General features: G+C 34.7%; 1 protein-coding gene across 1 annotated transcript; it reads right to left on the bottom strand.

The window, feature by feature from the left end:
* Positions 1-6,523: 6,523 nt before the first annotated feature.
* On the bottom strand, positions 6,524-13,412 carry gltpd2b (glycolipid transfer protein domain containing 2b). Its single transcript, NM_001326486.1, has 4 exons — positions 13,159-13,412; positions 10,190-10,236; positions 9,678-9,841; positions 6,524-7,441 (listed from the first exon to the last, which is right to left on the bottom strand). Exons 1-4 carry the CDS (start codon positions 13,226-13,228, stop codon positions 6,823-6,825), a joined length of 900 nt encoding a protein of 299 aa, NP_001313415.1. The 5' UTR covers positions 13,229-13,412; the 3' UTR covers positions 6,524-6,822.

The following is a 13,412-nucleotide window of genomic DNA, read 5'->3' as shown; positions in this document are numbered from 1 at the left end:
TATTTTATTACAAATATCATTTCTCTCTCTCTTTTTTTGTTGTTGTTGTTGTTGTTTTCAACACCATTACGCACACCTCATGCTTCATGCAGAGAAGTGTCTTGTGTCTTCTATCATACTGAGAACTGCTTCACACTGCTTGTGTGTGTCATGACAAGCATCTGAGTGTGTATACTTCCTCTAATGCGCTAATCCTTTAATCTCACCGGATAATCCTGAATAGGTATGGTGCTGCACACCAACATTTCCACAAAAGCATCCATCTATCTATCTATCTATCTATCTATCTATCTATCTATCTATCTATCTATCTATCTATCTATCTATCTATCTATCTATCTATCTATCTATCTATCTATCTATCTATCTATCTATCTATCTATCTATCTATCTATCTATCTATCATTTTTATGATTAATTTGACAGTTAGTAATGTTTTTGATGGTATTTTCCTATGAAAATTAGCCATGGTTTTATTATAGTAGTTTTGGCTGTATTGATTACACTGCATATGTAATCAATACATTTTTTTTTAAACAAGCTAAATGATATGCCAATGGGATGAGATATAATTTTGGACATTTCATCTAAAAACGAGGCGATTTCTTTTTTTTTTTTGGTGTAGCAGATTTTTTTTTTCAACATTTGGTTATAGCAAAATCATGTTTAATTTATAACTGACCAGTTTCACTACAACTAGTTTTTACATGTTTTTATTTATATTACAGTTTTTCTCAGTGGCTTTCGTGCATTTCTCACAACACTATTTACATTTAATGCATTTCTCAAAACAATTAGTTCAAACTGCAAAACTGATGACCTGCAAAAGCGCGTCACTTGCTCAAAATGGAGAGCTCATCCCTCAAAAGCAAGTATTGATGTCGATGAAAGTGTCAGTGTCATCAAGATGAAAAGTCCTGACACCATTGTTTATGAACAAAATAGTCAAATGGCTTTGTCATGTTTTCATTATGTGTTTACTCTGTATATTGTTTTCAATGCAAAAAGTCAGATTCTGGTGACACTTCCTGAAAATGCTCAAGCACTATATTTGCACAGCCATTTGAAAACTACAGTAAAGTTAGACATCACTGCATTTAGTGAGGTATCTGAGTACAAGACACTGAATATGTATGTTTCACATTTTTACTGCATTTGCTCTTCGCAATTCTATTTTATTCACAACATTGTGCAAAAGAATAAACACACCCTTATTTACAACAATCATAAACTTCCTTTGGGTAGAGTTGTACACAACTGTAAACTATATTGCAGTACATATCGAAACTGAACCTACAACATACACAGGTCTGTAAATCTTTCATCAAATTGTTCAATTCAGAAGACATTTTCAGGAGAAAAAAAAAAGATTTAAAGATTTTTAAAAAAAAATTCTAGACAGATTTTGACAACTAGTTCAACATTTTTGTTTGTAATGACTCCAGTAATGAAATGAGGACTATTAGTTGGAGTGACTATTCAGCATTCACAAGCTTAGTTGTTTTTAACTGACAAGACATAAGCAAATGATAATGTTATAAACAGCAGAGAGTTGTATGAAAACAACTGATGCATGTCCAAAAGCATTTGTAATGTGTTGGAAAGAATGAGAAACTGCTACTATGGTGTGCACAAATGACTAGTTATTTTGACAAATGCATTAACTATTGTGCAAATATAAATATGTTGTGAGAAATGCATCAAAGCCACTGAGAAAAACTGTAATTTGATGGTTAGTAATGTATTTGATGGTATTTTCCGCATGAAAATTAGCCATGGTTTTTTTAGTTTTGGCAGTATTGATTACACTGCAAAATATATATATTTTCTTACTTAAGAGGTTTTGTCTTGTTTCTAATTGAAATATCTAATCTTGATTTATTAAGTAAATCAAGTGTTTATTATTATTATTATTATTATTATTATTATTATTATTATTATTAAACAAGCGAAATCATAGGCCAGTGGGATAAGAAATATACTTTTCTAGACATTTCATCTTGAAACAAGGCAAATTTCTAAGAAATATTTATTTATTTATTTATTTATTTTTGTGGTGTGGCAATCTTTTTTTTCAACGTTTGGTTATAGCAAAATTATGGTTAATTTATAATTGACCAGTTTCACTACAAATTTTCATTTTTTTATATAAAAACCATAGTTAATTCTCATACGGGTCATAAAGGTCATAACAAAACCATTATACTTCATTCTTCCAATTATTATTATTATTAACAAAGCACAGAAGCTAGCAAAACCATTTGTAACCATGTTGCTAGCTGACGGTGACAAGATATATTCAGTTGTCAACTCTTGAAAATGTTACAGAAGAATTTTCAGTTTTTGACAAATCCTCATCAAATTTGTTTACTTGTTAGTTGTAATATAGCCTAAACTGTCAGCTCAATTAAACGCATTTATTTGTTAGCTGGCTAACTATATAAAGATAACTTATCAACTTAAATACTGAGGAATATTGCAGATTTTTTCACTAGTTAGCCAGTTAACAATATATAAACTATCATATCAACTGCTTTATATTGAGTTGAGTGACTCGTTTGTTCACTTTCACATGTGCGTCTCTGTTTTGACCTCCGGTGTTTGTTATTGCATATTTAATGCGCGCGCACGGTGAGGCTGTTATCTGACCCGGGAGAGAAAGCTTCAAATCAACAAAATTAAATATTCATTTCCCTCTGGACTAAGATCGCGTATCGTGGCTTCCCCCCTGTACAATAGTTCACCCTGGAGGGAATAAACACCATCCTAGCCCTGGTTTTGAGAAAACCTAGTTCATATTTTTGCAATACGCACAAAAGGGCAGCGAGAAAAGCAACATTATGAAGTGCAGGTTTTGCTGCATGCAAGCTTTGATGTAAAATTTTGTAAACTGCGCCCCTGGTGGAAAGGTTGTGCTGTGCCTCTCTCACACCATCATCTGTTCATACAGGAGAACTACACATTTAATGTAATGTAAAATATTCTTCTGAAAAGCAATATATTTATATTTTGTGTCAGTTTCGTGTATAAAGAGAAGAGAATGGCTTATGATGAAGAATATCGATGGCCTATTAGTATATGTATATATATATATATTTGAATATATCTATAGACTGGAATGACTATATGTTTTAAAACGCAATACAGAAAAAAATACTATATTTTCAAATAACCAATGTTTTTATTTTGTCGACCATTTATGAAAAAAAGCATGTAACAGCTGGGAATGTATGACGGATATTAAGCTTTGCAGTGCTTATGTTAAACGTAAGGAGGTCATAAGACTTAATCAGCCCAAGAATGTAATAATTCATGTTCACTTTAATAGTCTGGATCTCACTGTAGCCTTTTTGAATACCAAAATGAATGCAACTTTTATGTTTCATGGACATACAGATGTACCATTAGCAATACGGATCACAGCAATCTTTAAGGAGAAATGCAGTTCATGCAGTATGGCTCAGTTTTCACACAGCACTGATGAGAGCCTGAAATTATAGTTAATTACATAAACACCTTATTCTGTATATGTTCACAAGCTTACTTTAATGTATTGAAATAACAAACTTAATAAAATGAATAAAAATGCAGTGTCTCCTTTTTATTTTGTGCAATTTTATCAAATTTAACCTGTTGGCTTGTGAATTAATTTTAAGATTGTGAATCTATTATTTTAAACTATTTCTTAAATATACATACAACCCAAACAGACCATTGGGAAAGATTTTGTAAAACTAAAATTATTAATAATTATCTTCTCATTATCAGTTATTAACACTTTCTATTTGAGAATGTGAATGGACACATGTATAATGCTGCTCTAATAAATGATCAGCAACAGATCTACAATTTCCACTCAGAGATGCACTGAAACAAATGCACCGTAAATATGACATTCTCCGAAATAAAGTTACAACATCTGTCACAGGGGCTGTACTATATCAAAAAGAACATTTTTGTTTCTAATAGGGTCTTAAAGGTACATATGAATACCTCAAAAATACAAATATGTACCTCACAGTACCTTAAAGGTACAAAAGTTTACTCTAAACATACTAATGTCCACCTGACTGTGCAGTACAAAAGTACATTTTTGCAAAGGTGACAGATTTTGTACCTTGTGTTTAAGAGTGTTTAAGAGCAACAAACAGTTAAAATTATTATTCAGAATAGTCAGAATTATTTGCCCCCCTTTGAATTTTTTTCTTTTTTAAATATTTCCCAAATGATGTTCAACAGAGCAAGAAAATTTTCACAGTTAAACTGATAATATTTTTTCTTCTAGAGAAAGTCTTAATTGTTTTGTTTTATCTAAAATAAAAGCAGTTTTAATTTTTTAAACCGTTTTAAGGTCAAAATTATTAGCTCTTTTAAGCTATATTTTTGTTTCGATGGTCTACAGAACAAACCATCACTATACAATAACTTGCCTAATGACCCTAACCTACCTAGTTAACCTAATTAACCTAGTTAAGCCTTTAAATGTCACTTTAAGCTGAATAAAAGTGTCTTGAAAAATATCTAGTCAAATATTATTTACTGTCATCATGGCAAAGATAAAATAAATCAGTTATTAGAAATCAGTTATTAAAACTATTATGTTCAGAAATGTGTTAAAAATCTGCTCTCTGTTAAACAGAAATTGGGGGAAAAATAAACAGAGGGGTGAATAATTCAGGGGGTTATTAATTCTGATTTCAACTGTGTGTTTTTATGTTACTTTAACTTATATTAATAGGTTCATCAGGTTCTAACTTTAATTTATTTTATTTTACTTCAAGGTTCGAGGCAGTTTAATTGATGTACATTTGATTTAATTTAATTTAATTTTTTTCAGTGTGAAAAATAACATTTAACATGACATTTTATTTTCTTGTGAAATACACTATAATAATATTGGTATGTTTACAACTTTACAATAATATTATTGTTATTATTTTAAGTATAAAGGAGAGTCACTTTCATTGCAAGGAGTAAAGAATTTTAGTATTTGCATGAATTTTGGTTTCCTGGAATAATAAGCACCTTTCACATCTGACATACTCTGGGGATAAATGTCACATTTTACCTTATACTGTATGTCAACCTTTATTTTAGGCTTGTCATTTCAACTATTGCTGCTCTCACTGAAGTGATGTGAAAGGCTTTCATCCTTGTAAGTCACTTTGTATAAAAGCGTCTGCTAAATTAAGAAATGTAAATGTTTATCATTCGAATTATTTTGTAAAACATATTTCTCCGTAATAGCTCACTTTAGGTGCTCTTCATATGCATTGTAAAAACTGTTATGGGTCGTTTTGTGTTGGTACAACATAAAAAAATTAAGTTACTTTTTTGTACAAATTGAATGTGGATTAAACATAAAACAATCAAGTTGTTCCAAAAGAAATCCCAAGAATTACGTTGTTTCAGCTTATCGTAAATAAGAAGTTAGAACAAACAAGACGTATTTTTTAAATGCAGACTCACATGTGAATAACTTGAGTGGTTTCTGTAAATGGACCACTCCAAAAAAATAATTTAATTAAATCTAGTGAAGAAATAAATGTATTGCAATGCAATTTGTCATGTCATCATGCCAAAATAGCTGAACGTGCATGAGAAAGTTAAATATTGGCAGAACTATCATTAGAGATCAGTTAACAGTTATAAAACTGCATGCTAAAGACAAGCATAGCATTGTAAAACTTTCATGATGAAACTTAGTCTTACATAACAAGTCTGCAAGCTTTGCTGAGCCTGCACTGCCATGTCTTTCACTGATCAGGACTATTATCGTACAAACCTACTAAATATTCTAATATCTTCACAAGAATCAATCCAAGACTATTTCCAGTTTCAGAAGTATCAACTCACACACTTTCTGAAGCAATGTGATGCCAGAGAAGAACTAAAGGATTAGTTCATCCAAAAATAAAAATCCTGTTGTTAATTATTCACCCTCATCTTGTTAGAAAAAAATAAAGATATTCTAGATGAAATCCGAGAGATCTCTCTTTTTAAATCGTAAAGAAAGGTGAATTTAGTGATTCAACTGTAAACATACGAAGATCCCTGAACACTTTTGCATGCCAAAAAACTGTAAAAAACAACATTATTCATCACCAGTGTGTCAGATCAGGGTGCGCATTTACTAATATGACGCTTGCATGTTGCACTGCTGACCCTAGTGTCCACACGTCAAACTGCTTGTAGTATACAAACACCCTGACCTGACGCAGGAGAGAGGATACAGGTCAACAGAGTCATATTGACGTATTTATTGCTTGATTACAGTTGAACCAAGCCACAGGGAATGTTTGGAGAATGTTTTTGGTTTCATTTCTAGACTTTGTAAATCTCAGGACCACTGCTAAAGGATGAGAGAACTCTTGGATTTTATCAATCTCAGGGTCTCAGGATCTCAGGGGATTGGAACGACAAAAGGGTGAGTAATAAACAATAGAGTTTTCATTTTTGGGTGAAATAATTATTTCGGAAGTAGGACCTTTTAGTAAGAAGCTCTTAAAAGAACCATTTCATTGAAACGTGAAGAGCAATTTAATCATTTTAAGAATGTTTTCAACTATAAAGAACATTCTGTGCAATAAAAAGGTTCCAGGGATGTTGAAGGTTCCTTGTGGAACTATCAGTGACATTATAACCTTTAATTTGCATATAAAGAATAAAAATGTCAAATAGTTCCCGTTGTGAATAATTTGGTGGATAGTAATTCCTGACCTTTCTTCAAGTATATCAATAAGGTGGATAACATAAGCCAAAGTTCTAATCTTGTATTTTAGATGGCATTTCTTTAAGCTGGTCTTATTTTTCAGTTCGTGTTCAAGGCAGATCCAGCATGTCGTGTTCCTGTAGAGCTACTTCATTTCTCTTATACACCTTCTCTATTGCTTTCACAACCCTGTTCAGCACCACAGACGCCTCTGCCTGTGTTTTCACACAAACCAACTTGTAGAAATAAGATCGCTCAGGCATAGCGAGAAAGGCCAGCTCTGCAGCTTTCCTGGCCCACCAGGAGTGATGGCGAGCCAGTGTGCGCTGGTAAGTCTCTTTGCAGAGGTCAGAAGGCCTTCGTAGACGCTCTCCTTTAGCCACATCTTTCCCCAGTTCATGCAGGAAGTTCTGCAGCCAGAGCAGAGCGCGGTGCAGACGCAGCAGAGTCCTGCAGCCAGAGTTCGTCTGTGTCTGGAAATCCACCAATCCGTTCTCCAGCTCCATTTTAATCATAGACCGAACAGAAGTGTAACCTGATGACAGAGTCTGGTCCATTTTACTGTAGTTTGAGGATTTGCTCTGAGCTAATTGCTTAGTTGTCTCTTTTCTTTCAATCATTTTCTTCTCTTCCTCTTCCGCTTTTTGTGCCAGGTCACGGATTATGGTGGTTTTTGACTCAATTTCTTGTGAAATGATACCCACTATTGGCCCCAAGGCTTCTAAAAACCTTAAAAGCACAAAAATAGATATATTTGGTATGTTTTACTTTCAATACATATAGATATTATTAAGATAATAAAAATAAAATAAAATAAAATACAGGCTAACACACACATACACAAAAAAACATGCATACAAACAAACAAACAAACAAACAAACAAATACAACCTCAACTCAGAAAATGTTGGAACCGTATGGAAAACGCAAATAAAAAAGAAAGTAGTGATTTCTAATTTTACTTTGACTTTATCTGGTCAACTTCATTTGGTTTGTAAATATAAATCCTTTCCTGTCATTCAGACCTGCAAAACATTCCAAAAAAAGTTGGGACAGAAGCAGTTTAGGGCTAGTAATCCGGTAAATTGATTAAATATGAAACAGGTGATTACAACAGGTGATTGTAATTATGATTTGGCACAAAAGCAGCATCCAAGAAAGGTCTAGTCCTTTAGGAGCAAAGATTAGCAGAGGATGGTCAGTTTTATTATTGAAATGTTTAAAAACAATGTTTTTTAAAGAAGGAAAAGAAGGCATTTTGATATTTCACCTTCAGCAGTGCATAACATAATTTAAAGATTCAAGAAATCTGAAGGAATTTTAGTGCGTAAAGGTCGTGAGCTTAAGCTGAACAACTGTAATCTCCGATCCAGCAGGTGGCACTGCATCAAGAATCTTCATTAATCTATAAGTGATATCACCACATGGGCTCAGGACTACTTTAACAAATCTTTTCCAAATACCACAATGTGTAGTTACATTCACAAATGCCAGTTAAAACTGTACTGTGCCCTATGTTAACCGTGTCCAGAAGCACTGGTAATGGCCTTCCTGATAATGTCCGAGGCTCACACACTCTCCCAATATCAAAACTAGATTAAAGACCTATCTTTTTAGTAAAGCATACACTCAGTGCATCACTTAGAGGTATGATACATGAATGTGCTCCATACAGGTTTCTACATCTCGTTTATATATACTATGAACAGCAGCTACGCTAAATACTCTATTTATTCTATATTTCCACCTGGGGATACTCATCCAGAGGTCCTCAGACTATGCAGTGCCACAGATTCGAACCAAGACCAGCGACAAGATGATCCCAAGGTTTCCATAACCTGGAGCAGGCCGTATCCTGAGCAGCTGTTGTTGTTGTCATGCAGGATTGGAGAGCATGAGATTGATTCCTGTGACGCTCCAGGGACTGACAAGTCTTCGCTAAGGTCCAGCTTCCAGCCTCCGGCACCTAGACTGCAGCTCTGTACAAGACGTTTGGCCGAGGAGAAATGGTCGTGCCCAACTGAGCCTGGTTTCTCTCGAGTTTTTTTAACTGTTCACTTTCGCCAATTGGTGAAGTTTTTTCCTCGCTGCTGTCGCCGTGGCTTGCATGGTTCGGGATCTGTAGAGCTGTGCATCGATGGATTTACTCTTCAGTGTTTGGACTCTCAGTAATGATTATTAACCACACTGAACTGAGCTGAACTGAACTAAACTCTAACACTGAAAACTGAACTGACATTGTTTCAATTTACTATGATCTTCTATGTTAAGTTGCTGTGACGCAATCTACATTGTAAAAGCGCTCTAGAAATAAAGGTGAATTGAATTTAATTGAAGCACTGTCAACTTCTCTGGGCTGTGAGGCATCTGGGATGGGCCATCACACAGTGTAAACATGTATTGTGATCAGATGAATCAGTATTTCAGGTATTTTTTGGGTGAAATGGACACCATGTGTCAAAGAAGAAGAGTATCATCCAGAATTTTACCAGCAACAAGTCCAAAAGCCAGGGTCTCTCATGGTATTGGGTTGTGTAAGTGCTCTTGGCAAAGGTAACGTGCATTTCTGTGATGGCACCATTAATGCTGAAAAGTACATAGAGATTTTGCAGCACAACATGCTGCCTTCTTTTCCAAGGACGCGGTGTAAAAAAAAGGAATGGCAACATTACAAAGTGGTAACTGCTTTACTGTTCCAACTTTATGAATTGTGTTACAAAAAACTTAAATTAGAATATGTATTTATAAAAAAAATATGAGGAACACGTTAAATAATGTTTTTGCAATGTCTGCAACGAAATACAAGTCAAAGTTAAATTAGAAATCAGTTCTTTATTTTTTCTATTTACGTTTCCATCTACTCTCTCAACTTTTTCTGATTTGGGGTTGTAATTTGAGTGTCTATTTTGATTAGTGGTTGTTCATAAAGCCAGCCCCTAGTAAAGTATACTATACATTATCTTACTTGATGAGCTCATCCCAGCTTGCCAAGTATGGCTTCAGCAGAACATCGTTGGCTGCGAGGGGCGCTGCTTGCAGGTGAGCCAGCAAATAAGCAATCTGAAAACTCTGATCAGGACAAACGCTCAGTGGAGCATCTGAAGTGTTGTCTGTTACCAAAGACACAACCTGAGAAAAAGACAAGAGATGGAAAAGTGAGGTAAGGAGGACATATTCTGTATCTGGGGTGAGTAAGGTTGTGCCATAAAGCACACACAGACTAAAGCTCTACAATGAAAAACGACCTACTTACATGCAGTGGTGTGAAAAAGTGTTTGCCCCTTAATACTTTTTTTCACACATGGCTATGTAGTTTTGGATTTTATTTTCCTTTAATAATAAACCTATACATTAAAGTTTTAACAAGTGTAACATTAAAGTGTAACAAATATGGTAAAAAAATGAAGAAACAGTAAGGGAGCAAATACTTTTTCACACCACTGTATATTATGTTTTACATGTACTTCATACTCTTACCTTGATTTTCACACTGTAAACTTCAGAATGGTGCTCTAGAATGCGGTCTACAATGAAAGAGGTAGAGGATGATTTATGGGAAACGTTTAAAGAGGATGAGAAAAAGAAAAACAGTCAAATGCATATTTAAAAATCACATTTTCACAAAGAAAGAAAGCTTGGTTTCAACTGTCCCACATAAATGCATCCATGAGCTCTCTGAACATTTCCATGCATCAGATAAACCAAAATACGTCATTGAAAATATGTATAAATAAAACTAATTCTTTGCTGTTATCTTTTCCTCTTGTTGTTTCTTCAAGCAATGTCATTTACATTTCATGGAAAATATTGAAATAATCTTGGCTTGGACCAGATTATCAAACTTGTGAGTCAAATGAACAGGGGTGGATTAACATAAGAACAAGGTGAGGCTGCAGTGAGCCCTGCATAAGAAGCCTGAGGGCCCACGTAAGGAGGAGGCCCTTGATTGGCTGGACATTTATCGTCATGATGCCAGAAATGCTTCTTTGCATTATGCTTTCACTTTCAAGTATACAGTAGTCAACATTTGAAGGGGATAAAAAATGTTTTTCAAAATTCTCCTAAGACAAGAATGGGTGTTGTTGAATGGTTTTAAGACAACTTTGATGAAAGGCTTTGATCCACTTCAAACATTTACTAATGTATGATGTTTGGCTCGCTGGTTTTCAAAACTGTGATACAAAAACTCTGGACTAGAGGTGGGGATATAGCCCAATTGGAATTTTAAATAGCTCAGTTAAGCCCCTCCAACAGGGAGACATGCCATTTTTCATAGGACAATCCTATACTCCAGCTCTATTTTTAGTGTACCGGGCATTATAAGAATAACTAAATCAAAGGTAACCAAGAACAAAAGAACAAAGAAATTAGAAGAAAGAAAATTACCATTTATACAAAAATGGTTATGGATTAACTTGCAGTTAGAGAAGTTGGTATAGTCCCAAAAAACGCACCCTTAACAGATTATGCCTCTCCTATCTTATGAAATGGGGAAAACAACAAGAGCGGAGGATCCAAATGCAGTGTTTATTAGGAAATATCAAACAGGCAAGGGTCAAAACAGGAGCAAACAATAGCAACAGAGGTAATCCACAAGAGTAATCCACGAAACAGATGAGAGGTCAGGGGAGGCAGCAAAAAATCAAAAACAGGTACAGTCCAAAATACAAAATACAGCATGGCAAGAAACACAGGAAAAATAAATCTGCGAGAGCGCTCAGCAATATAAAATAGCCATGAAACTAGAGTTCGCAATAGTAGTGAGTGTCTGGGGTGCTTATGTGTGACTGTCAGTGATGGCGGTGTCTGTATAATCAGAATCTAGTTCATGTGTATCAGGTGTGAGGTGCAAATGATTGTGAGCGATGTATGCTGGGCAAGTACTCTATACGCAGACTATGCGGCCCTTGCAAGTTACGGAAGCCATACAAACTCCCACCCCCTCTGTTTAATACCAGTCGCTAATGACACCCCCCCTCCCCCTTTGGTCTCATGTCATGCACCCACACATTCCTTCATGAACAGTATGGGACGGAATCAATACACAAACACTAATGTAGACTACCTAAGGTAAATAAAAGTATGTTGGCCTAAGACTACCTGAACCAGTAAGAAAGCAAAGGTTTTTTACATTACACAATAGCACATGCTTTTATCCAAAATGACTGCACCCAGTGAACACATGCCCAGGGAGCAGTTAGAGGTTCGAGGCCTTGCTCAAGAGAATCTCCTCAGCCATGGTATTAAGTTGGATATTTACACCACCAACAATCCCTGCTGGTACTGAGACTTTTGCACCTCAAGTCCAACTCTCTAACCATTAGGCCATGGTTACACACTTGTTTTTAAACTTGAATAAATAGGAAGTGGAGATTAATCAACAGAAAATCATGGGGAGCAGTAAGAGAGAGGAAGCATTGGTAATGGAGTTCCAACCAGGAATCAAACTTGGGTCACCATGAGCACTTCAGTGTGTTACTGTCTATATACAGTAATAACATATAATAATATATACTGTATAACACACTCACAGGCTGTTGGCACAGATGGTATATATATATATATATATATTTTTTTTTACGTCTACTTTGCCCCTTTAGATAAAAAACTGACAACCAAGATCAAAACTGCAAAAAATTGGAAGCATGGATTTTGGATTACAATACTGTATAAAGGAAAACTACAGAAAGACTATATTTGTTGTTATTTGTCATCTAATCTAGTTGTCATGAAATATACTTTTAAAGTCTTTATAAATGGCACATTCAGCAACAACAAATACAACTTTTATAAAATTTTATAATTCTTTTGAATATTATGTAATGGATACACTGTTAAAAAATAAGGTTTAGGATCAGAATTTCCCATGTTACTATAATTTTTTACATATATATGCTGTATTCATATTTTTATTGTAAAATTAACGCAGGTAGCATGATTACAGTAAATTACTGTAAAAAGGGTTATATCTTGCACGTTAGTTGTAGGAATTTAACTGATATTTTAACTTGATAGAAATATTTAAAGAATGTTATTGCAGCCCCAAAACAATTTAGCTACCAACATCTTCAAAAATAACTTGAAAGAAAATCCTTCAGGTTTGAAACGACACAAATTCACTGTAAAAATAAAATCCATAATTTTACAGTTAATATCCGGCAGCTGGGGTGCTGGAAAAAACGTAAAATAACGGCCGTTAAAGTACAGAAGTTTACCAGAAATTTACACATAAGAAAATGTCTGTAATTTATAATTTATTTTACGGTAAATTTCTGTAATTTAACTGCCGTCATTTTACAGTTTATTTCCGGCACCCCAGCTGCCAGATATAAACCGTAAAATAACTGAATATTTTTACAGTGTACTACATTTTAGTTTTGGGGTGAACTCCCTTCACCTTAAAATTAGAAGTAATAATTTAATAATTTGTAAACAAAAACACTCACGTAGGCACAACGAGCCAAGCAAAAGGAGGATGAAGATGACAACAACACAAGCCCTGCATCTGACATCCATACTGTTTCAGTGTTTTCCACTTTAGTGTGTCTCCTCGTTCAGTCTCAGTCTTAGTGTCTCCTCTCTCTCTCTTTCCTCAGCATCTCTCCTCCACATCCAGTGTCCTCTCTTATGTGTCCTTTCTTCTCCTATACAGTATATTCTGTATTCTTCTTCTCTCCACAACGAATTGGCAGGCAAATCC

This window comes from Danio rerio, chromosome 5 (assembly GCF_049306965.1).
Source record: "Danio rerio strain Tuebingen ecotype United States chromosome 5, GRCz12tu, whole genome shotgun sequence".
Classification (NCBI taxonomy): Eukaryota; Metazoa; Chordata; class Actinopteri; order Cypriniformes; family Danionidae; genus Danio; species Danio rerio.
The sequence above is the reverse complement of the archived record's forward strand: the minus strand, read 5'-3'. Positions and strand labels throughout refer to the sequence as shown.

Bases quoted from the DNA above. Each gene is read 5' to 3' on its own strand.
- gltpd2b (NM_001326486.1), bottom strand. From the start codon at position 13,228: ATGGATGTCAGATGCAGGGCTTGTGTTGTTGTCATCTTCATCCTCCTT. The intron at 9,842-10,189 runs GTAAGAGTATGA...TCTTTTTCTCAG, and splicing joins TTTACAGTGTGAAAATCAAG to GTTGTGTCTTTGGTAACAGA. The intron at 7,442-9,677 runs GTAAGATAATGT...TGTGCTTTTAAG, and splicing joins AGCTGGGATGAGCTCATCAA to GTTTTTAGAAGCCTTGGGGC.